The sequence below is a fragment of the Pseudocercospora fijiensis genome (genome assembly GCF_000340215.1).
Source record: "Pseudocercospora fijiensis CIRAD86 unplaced genomic scaffold MYCFIscaffold_9, whole genome shotgun sequence".
Lineage (NCBI taxonomy): Eukaryota > Fungi > Ascomycota > Dothideomycetes > Mycosphaerellales > Mycosphaerellaceae > Pseudocercospora > Pseudocercospora fijiensis.
Window position 1 is genome coordinate 3,396,753 of NW_006921540.1, and position 16,997 is coordinate 3,413,749.

The following is a 16,997-nucleotide window of genomic DNA, read 5'->3' on the forward strand; positions in this document are numbered from 1 at the left end:
TACGACTCCGAGACTCGTGAGGCACTTCCTCGACCTTCAAGAACCCAAGCAAGACAACCACCCACACAGCTGTGTATCCTGCGCCATGGAGATTGATCCAATTGGCGCCGCGTTTTCGCGCTCTTCTTCCTCGCATGCCTCCTCCGCTAGCAGTGAGGCGTCAGAGTCTCCTCCAGCTCTCAATCCCCAGCAGGATGCCAAAGGTCGGCCCTGGTGGAAGGGTGTAATGTGCTACCAGGTCTGGCCAATGTCCTTCAAAGACAGCAATGGTGACGGCATTGGCGACATCAAAGGTATCATTTCGAAGCTCGACTACCTGAAGGATCTTGGTATCGACTGTATCTGGGTCTCACCCACCTACAAGTCTCCCATGAAGGACTGGGGCTACGACATCTCAGATTACGAAGACATTCTGGATCAATTTGGGACGCTTCAGGATATGGAGAACCTCATTGAACAGGTTCACGCTCGTGGTATGAGAATCCTCATGGATCTGGTTATCACTCATACAAGCGACAAGCACCAATGGTTTCTGGAGAGTCGCAAATCGAAAGACAATCCAAAGGCAGACTGGTATATGTGGGGAGACAAACGCCCAGACCACATGATTGGTGAGCACAAAATCGAAGAACCGTCCAACTGGAGAGCAGCATTCGGTGGCAGTGCTTGGACCTGGATTCCCGAGCGCGAGCAGTATTACATCCATCTCTTCCTTGAATCCCAACCAGATTTGAACTGGGATAATGCAGACATGCGAGCGGCTGTGTACGACTCGGCGATTAAGTTCTGGTTGGACCGTGGCGTCGACGGTTTCCGCTTGGACACTGCGAATCGATTCTGCAAAGATCTTTCCTACCCGGACATCGATCCGCCTGTCGTTCCAGGGAGATGGCAGCCAGGCAGCAAGCATTACATTAACGGCCCCAAGATGCACCCATGGCTGAAAGAGATTCGCGAAAAGATCGATCGAGATGCTCCAGGCAAGGACATCATGATCGTTGGTGAGCTGCCTCTCACACCATATGAGGAGCTGCTGCGATACGTGAGACCAGAGGAGAAAGAGTTGAGCATGGTATTCGACTTCGACATGGTCAAGCTTGGGAATAACGACAATCCTGATGAGTACGCCAAGCATGAAGTCTGCAACTATATGGACGATGATCCAAGCTATACGCTACCAGGATTCAAGACAGCCATTGCCAAGGTGCAGAACCTCATCACAGATACCAATGCGTGGGGCACTGTCTTTATGGAAAACCACGACCAGCCTCGCAGCATTGCCCGCTACGCAACACCTGAGTCTAGGCATTGGCGTGAAGCCGGCAAGCTTCTCTGTCTCCTTCAGACCACGCTGTCAGGCACTGAGTTTCTCTATCAAGGCCAAGAGATAGGCATGCTGAATATGCCAATCAGTTGGGGCTCCTCCGAGTTCAAAGATCCTGACGCTCACATCTACATCGGAGACTATGTCGAGCTTAATCGTGAGAAGGATCCTTTCGCTCACGACAATGCCATCAGGGGCGTCTTCAAGGTCGGCAGAGACAACTCTCGCACGCCTGTGCAGTGGAGCAACGAAGCGAATGCTGGCTTCACAGGCAGCAACCCACCTTGGATGAAAGTCAACGACAACTACGACTGGCTGAACGTCGAAGCCCAGAAGAAGGACCCGAACAGCATTTGGCTCTTCTGGAAAGACAGAATCGCCATGCGCAAGCACTATCGGGAGCTCTTCATGTTCGGTACCTTCGCCACCTACGACTACGAGAACACCCACACCTTCACCTACACCAAGATGGCTGAAGATGGACAGACTGCACTCGTGATCCTGAATTTCTCAAACGATGAGCTTCCACTAAACACAGTCCAGCGCCATCTTCTCGGCCACACGTACCGCCTCATCGCAAGCAATGTCTCAGAGCCTGGCTATAAGCTTCGACCTTGGGAAGGAAGAGTATACATCGTCCGCGATGCACTGGAGCAAGATGAGGCTGGCACGCCCAGGATTGTCAAGGATGTTCAGGATCACCTGGCTGTGTATGGGAAGTTGTTGGATTCTGCTAGGAGTAGTGGGAGAAGCTCGGGTCGGTCGAGTAGAATGATGTTTTGTGATAATGCTTGATGGCCGCGACACTAAAATTTGGATGGCGTTGTATTACCGGGTCTTTTGGAGCTTGATTTAGTCTTGAATGTTTTCTTGTTCCATGAACTCTTACATCCCTATTACACTCGATGATGTATCAACCCATCTAAGTTTCCATCAACAATCATAGAAACACCGTTTACAACAGAAACGAACGCAGGCGTGAGTTCACTCTTGCCTCCAGCTCCACTACTGAGCAAGTCACGAGTACATCTGATCCTCTCTCGACGACCGTGGAAATACCCTTATCGGCGGAAGGAAATGTAGAAAAGGACGCTGCAGGTGGGTTCACGCTTGATTGTTCACCCTTGCTTTTAGTTGGTCTCCTAGGGCAAGCTCCACTACTGAGCAAATCACTGGTACATCTGATCTTCTCTTAACGACCGTAGAATACTCTCATCGGCGGAAAGCAGCGTAGGAAAGGACGCTGCAGGCGGGTTTACGCTTGCGCTGACTACGAGGTTGCTCGATGACAGATGCCTTGCCATGATTATCAGGATTTCCCTCGAATTGCTTCGAAGCGCCCTTTTTGCCGGAAGGCAATGTATAAAAGGATGTTGCAGGCGGATTCACGCTTGAGTCCAGTCGCTCGCTTACTACGAGGCTTCTCGATGAAAGATGCCTTGCTATAGCATCATCATCCGGATTCCCCTCGAACTGCTCAGAAGCACGCCTTTGAACGAAGCAAAGGGAAGAAGGCACGAAAGATGTGAGTTAGTTTGTACAAGCTTTAATTCCTTACCATGAGGTTTCTCGATGAAATATGCCTCGCTATCATCATCCAGATTTGCCTCGAATTGTTCAGAATCACCCATTTTGACGGAAGCCAAAGATAAGAAAGCACGATAGATAAAAGAGTTTGGGCATGTTTCATTTCGTTCACATTGGGGTATCTCATGCAGAACGCCATCGCTAAAATCACCTAGATATCCCCTTAGGTGCTGTGAACCCGTCCAGAATTTCGAAACAGAATGTCAAATCACTGCGGAACCTCCTCTCCAGCGAGCCTCCACCTGTACATACACGTGTGATCGGCTCCCCAATTGTCCGTCACTCGGAATACGACTCTGTTCGTGCTGATACCGTGGCTCTGCATGTCTGGAAAGAATTTGAAAGACTGGACGAAATTGTGGCTGTCGATGTCGTACCAGTCGGTCATGAGGCAGGCCCAAGGTCTTAAGTCGTCTGGCGGCGTGCTGGAGCATGGTCGGTCGCCAGCGAAGCGCGAGGTTTTGCCACCGATTTCCTCATAAATGCGGTCCGCTTCGGCCGGGTCAAGCTCGAACCACACCTCGAAGTCCTTCGGAGCTGCAGCGATGTTGCGGGTTGCCATAGCAGGGGCGTGCTCGATGGTAAGCTCGGTCGGCCAGATCTTACGCGATAGCCTGACACCAAGCTGCGCTCTGTGTTCGGTAGAGTTGGCGGAGCACCAGCACTGCGTGGTCTCGTCCCACGCCTGGATAGCTGAAGATGGTGGGTTTGGGACTTGAGTCCAGATGCCGAATTTTGTGCCAAGCCAGTAGTACCATGTATTGGATGGGTGCTGTGTCTTGGAGGTGGTGCGAGGGTCAATTGCAGCGCCGCTGCCGACTGAGAGGTAATTGACCTGGCGAAGAGCCTTGTCCGTATTGTAGACGACGTTGGCATTGCCAAGAGCGGCAATATTAGCGCGAGCCATAGCCATAATTTCAGACTTCTCGAGAGTGTCCTTGGCAACGTCGCGAGCTTCAGTCAAGATTTCTGTGCGGAATTTGTGGAGCGTTTCCGCCATCTCCTCTTCCATGAGCCTGTTGTTCGCAACCATGGCGGCTTGGAAGGCGTCTTTGCTGACGAGTTGATGACGAGAGGCGACATTATCCATCTCTTGATCTAAAACTCCCAGAAAGACAGCTTGTAGCTTCTCTTCGTTGCTCTGGATGAAGTGGTCCCAGATTTCAGATGAGTCGCTTGGTCGTGTCATCTTGTCGGAGAGCGCTTTCCAGAAGTGAGCTGGTATTTGCCATTCGCCGTCCACCTCTTCGGTAACAATGGTGCGCGGCAGAATGCGTTGCAGCTCTGCAATTGCAGCTTGCTGCACAGCGATGGTCTGTCGCATGGCTTCCGTAGCGTTGTCGGCCTTGTCGAGTCGAGATTTGAAATGAGCGTTGATACCGTACTGCAAGCTCGGTATAGTCTGATTTGGTGGCAGGAGATCCCAGAAAGCATCATCGTTCAGAAACATTTCCCAGCGCAGTTGGAGCTCCTTTGGCGACGAGTATCCTGGTAGGCCGATGATCCAAGCCGTCTCCACGAGAGCGTGATGTCTGAGCTGCGCGAGCGAATTTGGCAGCGGTAGACGTGCCATGGCAATCAGAGCTGCAATTGTGAGAAGCACGATTGAGAGGATACCCTTGAGGCCATTAGCATCGCTGACAAGCCTCCGAAGGTACCGCGGTAATGTGTGAATAAATACCATGAATGAGTTTGGTTGGAATCGCTCTGGGCGAGCATGCGCTTCTTGACGCTCTGGATTGCGGCCGAATGGGTCAGTCGGCTGCCTCGGTGGTGGAGGTGGAGGCGGTGGGGGACCGTGGGAAGCAGTGTAGAGTGCGCTGTTTTGAAGAGAGGTGGCGGGTCTTGCGTCGTCGGGAGTCGACTCCAAAATTGCTTGGCGACCTGGGCCATTCCAAGCAAAGCCATTGGTCTTTGGTGCACGTTCTTGTTCAAGCGCAGGTTCGTCTTCTACCTCGGGCTCGTCATCGACATAGGTTTCTGCTCGTGGAACTAGTTCTGGTGCTTTGGTCTTCTTGCGAAAGCGGTTGTTATTGGATGGTGCGGCACCTTCTGGTGAGGGATCGCGCGTTGGTTCGCGAGTTGTGCCACGTTTGCGTGTGTTGTTTGCGAATGCATTCTGGAAGCCAGATTGAGTTGTATTGACTTGCGACGCTATGGCGGCTTTGCCTTGAGCGCCATACGCGTGCGACTGACGTGTTGGCAATGCTGGCAGTGGCGTCTGTGCACGAGAGCGTGTTTGGCGTGTTGTTGCCGGTGTCTGATTGCGGCCAGACATGGCTGCGACAGGTCTTGGGGTTGTTGATGTTGTGGGGAGAAAGTCGATGGAAGTTTCGCAGTTTGAAGTAGTGAGGATTCGGCGGTGGGTCCTCGAAAGCCAGTGGCACTAGTGCCAAACCTTATCTGCGGATGCTATTGTTGCGCTCTATTCTCACTTCGTGATTGTGCTCTTGTATTGTCATCACAATAAGAACTCGTTTGAGAAGTTGGGGAGCATTGCGGCCATCGCGAAGTGCTTTCGAGTACTCTGGCTAACAATGATGCATCCGGCCCGTCAATGCATTCCATTGTACCTTGTTGCCGGCACAACACACGGGCCTCGGCATCTTGCATAAGCGAGCACTATTCTAGGACCGGGATTGGGTCCGTGGGACTTTCTTTCGACTTCAGCTTCTCCTCCTGCTGCCATCTCTCTATAGCGTCTTTCACGACGCTTGTTGTATCTGATTTGCTCGTCTTGATCGACAGTGCTACCTGCTGTCACCACTTAGGACCCTTACGGTGGCCATAGCAATTCCACTGGCCTGGAATGTTCAACAGATTACTTGGCGCACCGTCACATCAGGCGATGTTTTCGCATGAGGGAAAAGAAAATCTTGCTTCTCCTATGTTTAACGTCAAAATTGTAGCTAACGAGCGTCTCTTCGCATGTAATTGAAGGTGTACATCCCCCATCGCGAACCATCGGGAGGCACGATGCCCTCTGTGTTCCAGCGATCGAGATCGAGTTCCAGCTTTCCTATAGTCTTGAATCCTTGGCGCTCAAATGCCACTGTGCCAACTTCACTAGCATGCACCCAGCAGAATACGTTTTCCTCATCTGCTCGGGCCGTACCTCGATGAATCAGTGCCGAGCCTACCCCTTTGCCTTGATGGGAAGGACGCACGACTATACTGGAAATATACATGCACTTGGTCCCGAGAGGCATGAGACGTTCCATCCAGACCTTGAGATGGTCGCCTGTGTATTGCTCGAGTCTGGCCCGCGCTGACTTTTCGGATGTTACAGATTCCACCACCGGCGACGTTGGTCTAGCAATTTGCCTGCCCTCGGCATGGATGTCCTCGAGCTGCTTCAGCTCCCTTTCCCGTCGTGCGTGACCTTCGGCAGAGTTAAAGCCACGATAGACCCAGGCAACCCAGCCGATCACAGATTTTGTTGATGGGTCTTCAGCGACTGTGATGTCCATCGTTCCTGGAGCTTGGCTGAGCCAGTAGGCCAAGGCATCTTGCATTCCTGCTTCATGATCATAAGGGTTCAGTAGACTTCGCGCCTTGAATTGTGTTTGCCGATCAAATTCAAAGGCCAGTCCAGCGATGCGTGCGCATGTTGGTATGTCGGATGTTGTGAGTGGCCTCGGAATGTAGCAATCCTTCCTGTTCGCCATGGTGGAGTGTATTTAGGAGTGTAGAACACAGTAGAGCGCTGGATGTTAGAAGAGTTCGTCTATGCTGTGCAGCGGACCTACTCGATGCTGAATCGGGACACCGCCCTTGATAGCCTTCGGATCCGAGAAGTGCCTGGGATCTCGCAGCGTCGCTGCTCAGCAACGATTACAGGCGATTGTGGCCAGTTCCGGACCCACACCTTTGCGCTTTTGCGCCCAAAACTTGAGACGTGGTGGTTCGCAGGATCTGTATTAGACGTTGCTGCACTATGCCCTCGCCAGCATTTGCGGAGGGCAACGAAAGGCACAAAAAGGCTCAACGGTCCTTGAATCAAGGTGGGAAGATGCCTGTCCAGTTGAAGTGGCCGGCATTAGGCCACGTGAAAGCTCTATCACGAGAGCTCTAAGGTGTGAAAGCGGCCACTTGAACCACGTATTGTCACGCCATGCTTCTGCAAGCGAAGACCTACTCTCCTGGCGCTGCTCGGAATGGCTTCACAACGTCAGAACTGGACTAGTCGCGCCATTTGTGCTCCAGTGTCGATGGCAAGAACAGCTGCTGCGGTGAGAATGATGATGAGGTCTGACCGTCTGAGCATGTTACTCGGAAGGAAGCACCACATGCCGGAGTGAGTGGAAACGAGGCTCGCCCACTTCCCGATGTTCAGCCCTACAAAAAGTTCCTGGCAGCGATCAGCGGTTCGAGCCTTAAAAGGGGGAGCTGTCTCGAGCTTAAAAAGAATCCACTTGTGCAACCCCTCAGAAGCAACATATCGAGTCGACGACGAGCAGCTGCTACCCGAGAGAAGTTCTACCTACAAATCAGAAACAGATTCAATAGCTTGAGATTTGACAAGCGGACGACAAAATGGTTGTAGGATCAGTGCTGGTGACCGGGTAAGACATTCTTCCCATTCTGGGACACCTTACACTTTGACCATGCGATGCTGATGCCATATGCCAATGCAGCGGCACGGGATACATCGGCTCCTTTACCGCTCTCGCGCTTCTCGAAGCAGACTACAAAGTCGTCATCGTCGACAACCTCTATAATTCCTCCGACGAAGTCCTCAATCGCATTGAGCTGATCTGCGGCAAGCGACCCGAATACGTCAAATGCGACATCACCGACGAGAAGCAGCTTGACGAGGTTTTCGCGGCGCACCCAGACATTGACAATGTCATTCACTTTGCTGCACTAAAAGCTGTGGGAGAATCGGGAAAGAGACCTCTGGACTACTACCATGTCAATGTCTATGGCACATTGTGCCTGCTCCGCAGCATGCAGAAGCACAAAGTCACGAACATCGTGTTCTCCTCGTCTGCCACGGTTTATGGCGACGCGACGCGATTCAAGGACATGATTCCGATCCCAGAAGAATGTCCTCTTGGCCCAACAAACCCGTACGGCAACACCAAATTTGCAGTCGAGACCATGATCACAGACTACATTAACTCGGAAAGAGTCAAGGCCCAAGAAGCAGGCAGCGCCGGAGACGAGTTCAATGCCGCATTGCTGAGATACTTCAACCCTGCCGGAAGCCATCCCAGTGGTGTGATGGGCGAAGACCCGACAGGCGTTCCTTACAACCTTCTTCCGCTGCTGGCCCAGGTTGCAGTTGGCAAGCGTGAAAAGCTTCTCGTGTTTGGAGATGGTGAGCACAGATCAGTACCTATCTACGCTGCTCAGCACACTGACTTGAGTAGACTATGCATCAAAGGATGGCACTGCAATTCGTGACTACATTCACATTCTCGATCTGGCTGACGGCCATCTTGTTGCGTTGAACCACTTGCGCTCGAACAAGCCAGGTGTACGCGCGTGGAATCTGGGGACTGGCCGGGGTTCCACAGTCTATGAAATGATCAAGGCCTTCAGCAAAGCCGTGGGACGTGATCTACCCTACGAAGTCGCTCCACGCCGTGCAGGCGACGTGCTCGACCTCACAGCGAACCCATCGCGTGCGAATAAGGAGCTTGGATGGAAAGCTACCCACACTCTCGAGGACGCCTGCGCCGACCTTTGGAGGTGGACCGAGAACAATCCACAGGGCTACAGACAACAGCCACCAAAAGAGTTTCTCGATGCTCTTAGAAACAAGAAGCAGAGAACAGAATAGACTTGCGAGATCTCGGGATATTGTAGATGGGGTGTCATTGGAAAAGAGGATGTGCATTTGGATACCCTAGAAGCGATTGCATCTATGCCAGGTGTTGCAGAAAACTACATCATGGCCAGGGATTGACATATAACCCAAAAGTAGGATAGAGATTTTGCAACTTGAATAGACCTGCTTTCCGATTCGGCCGCACTGGAAAGATTTCGTTCCGAACTTGCACCTAGCACGCTTGTGGGATACCCGGGATACCCTACGTTCGCGATTCTCTTGGGGAGATCGGCATTATGCCCAGCGGAGCCAAGTACTGACCAACTACCAGGGCAAGATGAGATGCGGAATGCACCGAGGGATGTTGAAGTGAGGCTCACAGAGGAAGAGAACTGTTGGAGACCGTCGGAAGCGAACTGAGAGCGCGATCGATTTTGATATAGAGCAGAAGGCCGAGTCTTCCTTTCACGTGCTGAAATGTTCATAGCTGTACTCTTGCATACTGTAATCTGAACGCGCACGAGCTGCCTAGACCTTACATGCTGTCTCGGGTCAGAGTCTTGCGAATACGGGACCTCGCATGTGATAGGTGGAAACTATAAGTACCGGAAATCAAGAATGGGAATAGAGTTGAAGCTCACCGGTGAAGACACCGAAGTTCCTCAAGTCACGAGAGGAGCCGGTTGAGTTCGATTTGGCTTATCAGCAGACACAGACGGATACACGCAGATGAGATCTTTCTTTTCGTGGGCATCACCGACCCGCAGGACTCTCTGCATCGCTCGTGAAGGGTAATATCGCTGCGCAGGCCCCAATGTAGCTCCAGATGCACTGAAAGGCAATAGGCCTCAACTGTCATAGAGACAACTGCACCACAACAATTTTCTCACTGCAAAACGCTCGGCGTCCTCCCCTCCTTCAACGGCAAATAAACCTGCTGCCACAACTCACTACTCTCCCCAACCGTATACGACAACTCAACCAGATGCATCCCCGCCTCCTCCCCACCCCCCAAATTCTCCAACTGCGAAACAACATGATCAAACCCCAACGCCTTCCCCACAGCCTGCGTCCCCGTAGCATCAAGATCCACATGCACAACATGCACATGAAAATGATAATACGTCGGCTGATAATGCACATAAAACTTCAGCATATCCTCCTCCAACCCAGCATACAACTCCTTCACACTCCTCGTCAAAGTCTCCCTCAAATGTTTCAACCACTCGACATCCCTCTTCTTCAAATCCCTCACCGACCAAATATCCCGCCTCATCGGTAACGCCAATAAATGTAAAGACCCGAGCGTCGAACGATCCCAATTCAAATCCGGAAGTAAAAGGAAATCATCCTGCGGATCTGCTTCGTGAGATCGAAACAACACATTCTCTTGCTCACTTTTTCCTTCCAAAATATTGAACACCCAATTCAATCTCCCCTCCTCCCGACAAACTTTCATATAAGGCCTCACAAACTCCTCATAAATCTCGGCCGTCTCTCTCACGACACGTGCTTGCTGGAATGAGTACTTCCGGATATGTGTTTCGGTGCAAGGGTATATGAGGTTTATCTTTAAATCCGGGGGCGTGGGTTCGTCGATTGTGTTTTCTGTCATGGAGTTGGCTAGGTACCAGTGGTAGATGTCATTGTCTCCGAGGGTTTTCACGTGGGCCAGAAGACGCGAGAAGGAGCCGAGGTAGTTTGGTTCTGTTTTGAAGGCGCCGCGTTCGGCGAGGAGGAGGGCTGGTTGCCCGGAGATTGTGCCTTGGAGGACGATGCGCCGGCCTTGTTGGTCTTGGTTTAGGAGGGTTGAGAATTTGAAGCGGGTTATGAGGCTGCGGGTGTCGGTCATGGTTGTGGTGTTGCGATTTGGTGGATGGGGGTTTTAGGATACTGGTGTTGGAGTTGTGGAAGTTTGTGTGAAGTCGCATGCTGCTGACTCATCACACTTTCAAAAAGCCAAGTCCACAGAAAACTGATTTGTTGATAATAGGACCAATTTGCCAGTCTAAATTGATATGCAGAGGACATTGTGAATGCAATTTTGCGTGAGGAATGAACTATATTGGAAATACAAAAGCGAGCGTAGCGCCACTCTTCCTTCTGACTCTCAGACCATTCAGACCTTGATCTTTAGCGTGCGATCAATGCCTCCAAATGCGAGCGAGTCGTTACGTTGCTCCTCCAAGTTCATTGTGAATGACTTAAACTTGCGCTTAAACCACTCTTCGGCAGTCACTATATTGCCCTCCAAATCCTTCACCGTGGCACTGTCGCTCGGCCTCAAGAAATATGCTGTGGAGTAGCGATGCTCCTTCATAGTGCCTCCCATGGGGTAGACCCGGTGGAGAGCAGAGCGGAGACGATCTTGCGAAGCCATCATTAATGTATCGCCAACATTCATCACTGCAAATCCGTGGCGTGGCGTGACGTACTGCCATTCATTGGTCTGTGGTGTGATGACCTGCAGGCCTGGTTGCTGGTTGAACAGCAGAGTTAAAAGGCCGAGGTCGGTATGCATGTTGTGGCCCATGCCTCCATGATCTGGCTTTGGCGGATGATGGATGAAGTCGAAGGCACTGCGAGAGGTGCCGTCATCGGGATGATAATTCTCGAAGCGTTCAGGGACAGGGACTTGCAGTGCATCTGACAGCCAACCCAGGATGGACATTGTGATGTAGTGGCTTTGGTCCAGCAGCATCCTGAAGTCGGCCAGATTATCGCTCAGGACTGCAGAGAGAGGCTCGCCATCCAGCAGCTGCGTGCGGCTCACCCGCAGTGACTCGTAGCCATCTCGGGTCTTCTCAATTGGTCCAGATTGCTGGCCCAATGGCTTGTATCTATTTCACATTAGACGTAGGTCAATGAGGATCAAGGGAGTCGCTCACCCTTGAGCATCAGACAAAGCTACTGCTTTCTCTTTCTCTTCAAGCGGTAGCTTGAACCATTCGTTCATGATTCTATTGAGGCTGTCCAGAAGTCTGACAAACTGTCCATCCTTCCAGTCTCTGAGATCCAGATAATAGAAGCCGTCAGTCTGGCAAGAAACTAGCAGGCGTCCCATCTCTGCTTTGTCTCCGGAAAGCAGTTTCGTGAAGCTCAGAGTCTCGAGCCGCGCTGGCATGGACGAGACTGCAGTCTCCTGATGTTCGGAAGCGCTTCCAGTCATGGTGAAAGAGATGGGTAAATTTATCAAGTGAGGCGATTGATGATTGTGTTTGCAAGCTGCTGCTGTTCTCATGTGGACTGGAAAGGAGGCGGCTTTATAGATACTGGTTAGATGATCACACAGCCCAGCTATCGAGGCATTGCCGAGTCACCAGCACAATGCATACCGGTGCGAGTACTCGTACATGCGTACGCCAGCCGCTCCTCACCCAGCGTTGGGATGTTCGTGCCATCGGTGTGCAACCAGGAGGAGCATTTCTTTAACCCACAGCAACTCGCGTGCTACGAGTTCTGACGATGGAAAAGAGCCGTTTACATCATCCTACCATGTCGACCTCTTTCTGAACAGGTGAGGTGCCGCACGAGACTGCTACGTCCGGGAGGCCATCTGGTCTCGTGGTCTTTCACCTACCTGTGTTGAGCGAACTTCATGCATCAACCAGACCGGTCAGAGACCTTGGCCGTGGGCTGATGGGTTCAGACGCCACCTCTGGATGCGATACGACTTCCAGTACATTCTCTTGTCGAAGCCATACAAGACCGGTGGAGTTGTGCGTCTTACGAAAGCTCCGCACACTTTTAACTCCCCGAAGCCATATGTGAGTTCGACAGTCCTATGCAGCAGTATTCGTCACTCATTCCCGCTTAAATGTCCATCGCCAGTATAGATCATTTGTCCCTTTTCCGTAACTCTGACTACCGCTCCTGCAATCTCTTTCTGAAAGAAAGCTTACTGACGTTGTACAACCTCACTTCAGCCGCGCGAGCACCGAAATCCTCAAGGGCCTTCTCTTTGATGCAGTGCTGCTAGCTCCTCCGAAGACCTGGTGGATTCACGGCCATTATGGAGGATCGAAGTAGCTGACCGGAGCGAGCGAGTCTCAACGACCAGCAATTCAGAAGCCTTGGATCCAGTGGGAAGCGCGCAGGAGCTCGGTGAAGGAAGTCTGTGGTCAGGGCGCGAGCGGAGTCCTCGAGATCCAGCTGAGAGCAACATCATGCTGCAGCCGCAGTGATGCTGATGCTGATCATCTAAGTTGAAGCATTGGAGTAGGCGGGTGGTGTGAAGGCTGCTGCGGTCAATTGCCTTTTCGGCTCCTCGGCAGCACTAACTTCTTTGGGCCTAGGGTATGTGAGCAGCTTCTTTGTTGTGGCACTCTTCTGATGCTTCTCTTCTCTTGTACAACATCGAGCTGACCATGATCGGCCACACACGCCTTGACCTGGCCCCGTGCGTCGAGCTCCAGAGTCAATATGACGCCAAAAGATGTGGAGCCTACACCGGTTTGGCCGTATTTTGCTCGCGCGTGGGCCCTCAGGGCGGAGGCAGTTGAACCACGCCATCTTCCACGAAGACGGCTTATAGCACCGTATGAAGGACACCCTCACTCTGAATGGATCATGTACAGGCCAGGTCTCAATGCCCTCTCTTCTCTGCATTTTCAATAGCAAGCGACCTCCACGGCGCCTCAATATATGCATCATGTTCGCGGTACACCAGTATCGAGAAATGCAAACCCGGAATCCAGCAGCTCGACTTACTTCCAATACTGCCATATCCCAGTCTGTAACCAACGAGCTGCGAAATGCACCACACGAGAGCCGTGCAGAGGCAACGATTGCGGATGGCCCGGATGGCCCATTCGACGACGCAATGATCAAAAGTCGTGACCTGAACCACAGAACACAAGTTCCAAAAGATGTCAGCTCTCCATTCATGGTAACATTTGCTGCCTCTGGCAGCGATACTGACCCTACGAAATGGAGCTTCAGGCTTAGAGCATTGGCGACGTAAGCTGAGACAACCGCATTCGGCACCGCTTTATGCTCACAATTACAGCATAAATGTCACTCTCATAGCATGGATCACCACTGTTGCGTCAAGCATTGATGCAGCCGCGCTCGTTCCTGCCGCTCAGGACTTTGGCGTGTCAACGAAGATTGAATCGCTAGCAACGGCATTGTTCCTCGTGGGCTTGTCCTTTGGAGTTCTTACCGCCGGGCCAATCTCTGAAGAGTACGGACGTAGTGCTGTATACATCGCAACGATGGCCTTATTCATGATCTTCACCATGGCCTCTGCTCTGGCTCCCAATATGGCATCACAAGCTGTATTTCGAACTGCTGCCGGTTACTTCGCTGCAGCACCGCTCTGCTGTGCTGGTGGTTCTGTGTCGGATCTATGGACCCATACGGAGCGAGCCTGGGCGTTCCCGGCATTCGCGGTCATCGCCTTTACAGGTCCAATTTGCGGTACGCAACACATCAGTGCAATGCACACTTTTCGTCCTTGCTGACCGTACGGCAGGACCGATCATTGGGGGCTACATCGTTGAGTCAAAGACTTTGAGCTGGAGATGGTGCGAGTGGGTCACATTGATAAGTTCCGCCGCAATACTGCTGTCTGTGACCCTTGTCCAGCCGGAAACACACCCACCGACCCTACTTCGATGGCGTGCCAAACGGCTTCGCACCATCGAATGCAACCAACGATTCTTCGCTGAAGTCGATCTCAACCGCATCACCTTCAGGCAGCGCCTGAGAGCTGCACTGTATCGGCCATTGGCCCTTCTTTTCAACGAGCCTATCGTGATGTGCCTGAGTTTGTACCTGACCGTGATATACGTGGTCATCTTTGTCTTCTTTCAAGGATATGACTACATATTCAGAGAAATGTACGGCTTCAGCCAAGGCATGACCGGAGTCGCATTCGCGGGCACTGCAGTCGGCATCATCCTTACAGCATTCCAAATCCCGCTCGTCTACCAACGATATAAAGCAGATCTGGCCTTGGCAGTCAGCAATGGAGACGACCATGTCCCGCCCGAACGTCGACTGACATTCGCAATCTACGGTGCACCTTTCCTCCCAATTTCAATGTTCTGGATCGGCTGGACCTCTTCTCCAACCAGCTCTTACTGGTCACCGTTAGCCGGAAGCATCTTCCTAGGCTACAGTACGCTTTGCATCTACATGTCTTCATATCAGTATCTCATCGACGCCTATGGACCTCATTCTGCAAGTGCTTTGGCAAGCGTCACATTTGTGCGGTACCTGGTGTCTGCGGGAATGTACGTCGCTGCGATCCCGATCTTCGATCACTTGGGCGTGAAATGGACCTTGACGATCTTGGGAATCGTCAGCGCTTTGATGACCCCAATACCATACATTCTGAGCAGATATGGAGATAGAATTAGAAAGAGTTCTCGAGGTTCGTACCGACGTTGAAGAAGCAGACCCGGCCTGGGTTCACGTCCACCGAAAAGAATATTAGTATCTCCCCTACACCTCCCCTTCGAGAATCCCCTCGCGAAATCTACGAATATCCATTCAATTCCTCGACAATCCAAATCCAAATCCAAATCCAAATCCAAATCCCTTCCGGTCTTCACACATTCTCTCATGTATCTAGCACTCACCTTCAACGAACAAAACAACTCTACGGTAATACAAAATCTTTGTTTCCTTTTGCTATCAGCATTTTCGTCTTCGTCATTCGATGGAATCCCCCAAATTGGATACATAAGAGCGAGGGAAACAGTCGAGCGTTGTCTGGAGAATGGGATAGGAGGATCAGACAATGGAAGTGAATGATTGAGGGAGAAATTCGAGTGGGCTTTGAGAAAGAGAAAGAGTAGTGAGGAGGAGTTGTGCACTCTGAGGTCGATGATTGAGAGTTGAGCGGTTGGAGGTAGGTCTTACTTGGAGGTAAGTATGTTCTGGCTTTGGACCTCCATGTTCTTGGGTTCTTAATCGTGCGCATTTGAGCATCGTATGTTAGGGAGGAATTGGGATTGACGTTGAAAGGCGCTGAAAAGGAGTGGTAGAGGTCAAAGTTGTAGATTGAGTGTCGCAAGGCTGGAGCCAAGACCCAGAGCTGGGGCTAAGCGTAGTCAGTATTTTCTGGGTGGTCGGGAGCTCTAGTCGTTGCGCATCGAAATATGCTGTAAATGTACAATTCGCTTTATACAGTCCATGAGATGAGATCCTCTCGCAAGCCAAGCGGAACCAGAAGAATGCCTGCCTGCGCCCTCTCTCCCAAGTCTACGCCATCTAATGCTCCTACTTTTCCTACAATGCCTCGAAGAGCTGTCGAGGCATGCTTGGTTATCAAAGACACGATAGAAGCTCTTCGCACTATCATCGCAGCTCTGCTCTCTCCTTCTGAGCGCTCCAGACTATTCAGCGAAAGGCGTGCGCAAGCCTAGTCGAGGCTCGACAAAGCATCTTCCTCCGTGATATGCGACTCGGAACTATCTTTCCCCCACGTGCGGACCATCGCTTGCATTGCCGCTAGCCTCACACACTGTGTGCACATTGATTGCAGGCGCGAGAACTACTCGACCTTGTCGCTGCCGGCGTCAGAAGCACCCGAGCTGCCTGTTAAGGATATGCTTGGGTCGACGGCGATCATTTCGGCGAGAATGGCGAGGATTGGCTGTAGACTATCGTTAGCGGGTGCAAAGCTTCTCTCTCGCCATACCAATACACACCTTTGGCACTGTCTTGTCGTAGATACTGATCAATTCTCTCGGTTGTGGGTAAACCTTCAAAGCCTTGTAAAAGCAGAGGGCGGCATCGACGGGGTCGCTTCCATCCGTGCACATCTGCTCTCCTCGTGCGACTTCCTGCATGAAGTATGCCTCGGTCTCGTCTTGATCTCGTGGGAAGCCATCCTCGTTGGCGTCGTCGACAACATCGCGGATCCTTTGCTTTTGCGCGTGCTCGGCGGCTTTTGAAGCTTCAAGGTCTGACTTGTGGACCTTCTTGTGCTGCTTTTTGAGGTATCTGCGGAACTCGGGATCGCTTCTTCGGCGGTGATCGAAGTAGACTGCGTATGCGAGGGCGCCAGCTGTAACGACGCCAGCTGCTGCCACAGCGATGGTGGTGATTGATGGGCCTGATGAAGGTAGTGTCGAGGCCATGGCGGTAGTGTTGTCGAGGGTTTGCAACAGCCGCGAGTTTTACTAACGATGTGAGCGATTCGCGACGATGGTGTCGACGTTAGGATGAATTGAAGTATGCCACAGTCAGTATTAGTGGTGTGGTTGAAGGTAGTGCATGAAAGTTTGGAGAGGAGCTTCGGGACTGGGACTGGAGATCTGGCTTGGCTACGGAGGCCATGTCTCCACAGCTCGCAGC

At 51.8% G+C, this 16,997-nt stretch overlaps 8 protein-coding genes across 8 annotated transcripts; 3 read left to right on the plus strand and 5 right to left on the minus strand.

Annotated features, from left to right (window-relative positions):
* Nucleotides 1–85: 85 nt before the first annotated feature.
* On the plus strand, nt 86–2,094 carry MYCFIDRAFT_190967 (glycoside hydrolase family 13 protein; the record flags this gene model as incomplete). The annotated part of the gene is made up of 3 exons (XM_007932902.1): nt 86–104; nt 204–1,951; nt 2,068–2,094. 3 exons carry the CDS (start codon nt 86–88, stop codon nt 2,092–2,094), a joined length of 1,794 nt encoding a protein of 597 aa, XP_007931093.1.
* A 1,025-nt stretch (nt 2,095–3,119) lies between these two features.
* On the minus strand, nt 3,120–5,189 carry MYCFIDRAFT_199933 (uncharacterized protein; the record flags this gene model as incomplete). The annotated part of the gene is made up of 1 exon (XM_007932903.1): nt 3,120–5,189. One exon carries the CDS (start codon nt 5,187–5,189, stop codon nt 3,120–3,122), a length of 2,070 nt encoding a protein of 689 aa, XP_007931094.1.
* Nucleotides 5,190–5,820: 631 nt separating this feature from the next.
* MYCFIDRAFT_199934 (uncharacterized protein) lies at nt 5,821–6,579 on the minus strand (the record flags this gene model as incomplete). The annotated part of the gene is made up of 1 exon (XM_007932904.1): nt 5,821–6,579. The coding sequence occupies one exon, from the start codon at nt 6,577–6,579 to the stop codon at nt 5,821–5,823; it is 759 nt and encodes a 252-aa protein (XP_007931095.1).
* Nucleotides 6,580–7,447: 868 nt separating this feature from the next.
* Nucleotides 7,448–8,880, plus strand: MYCFIDRAFT_72500 (uncharacterized protein; the record flags this gene model as incomplete). The annotated part of the gene is made up of 3 exons (XM_007932454.1): nt 7,448–7,476; nt 7,549–8,234; nt 8,287–8,880. 3 exons carry the CDS (start codon nt 7,448–7,450, stop codon nt 8,697–8,699), a joined length of 1,128 nt encoding a protein of 375 aa, XP_007930645.1. The 3' UTR covers nt 8,700–8,880.
* A 693-nt stretch (nt 8,881–9,573) lies between these two features.
* Nucleotides 9,574–10,539, minus strand: MYCFIDRAFT_83821 (uncharacterized protein; the record flags this gene model as incomplete). Its single annotated transcript, XM_007932905.1, has 1 exon — nt 9,574–10,539. One exon carries the CDS (start codon nt 10,537–10,539, stop codon nt 9,574–9,576), a length of 966 nt encoding a protein of 321 aa, XP_007931096.1.
* A 267-nt stretch (nt 10,540–10,806) lies between these two features.
* Nucleotides 10,807–11,811, minus strand: MYCFIDRAFT_43670 (uncharacterized protein; the record flags this gene model as incomplete). Its single annotated transcript, XM_007932363.1, has 2 exons — nt 10,807–11,527; nt 11,576–11,811. The coding sequence occupies 2 exons, from the start codon at nt 11,809–11,811 to the stop codon at nt 10,807–10,809; spliced, it is 957 nt and encodes a 318-aa protein (XP_007930554.1).
* Nucleotides 11,812–13,509: 1,698 nt separating this feature from the next.
* Nucleotides 13,510–15,083, plus strand: MYCFIDRAFT_43681 (uncharacterized protein; the record flags this gene model as incomplete). Its single annotated transcript, XM_007932365.1, has 3 exons — nt 13,510–13,646; nt 13,696–14,108; nt 14,164–15,083. 3 exons carry the CDS (start codon nt 13,510–13,512, stop codon nt 15,081–15,083), a joined length of 1,470 nt encoding a protein of 489 aa, XP_007930556.1.
* A 1,123-nt stretch (nt 15,084–16,206) lies between these two features.
* On the minus strand, nt 16,207–16,744 carry MYCFIDRAFT_102145 (uncharacterized protein; the record flags this gene model as incomplete). The annotated part of the gene is made up of 2 exons (XM_007932906.1): nt 16,207–16,293; nt 16,349–16,744. Coding segments are annotated over 2 exons (483 nt in total), but the record flags the coding sequence as incomplete, so codon positions are not given.
* Nucleotides 16,745–16,997: the final 253 nt, after the last annotated feature.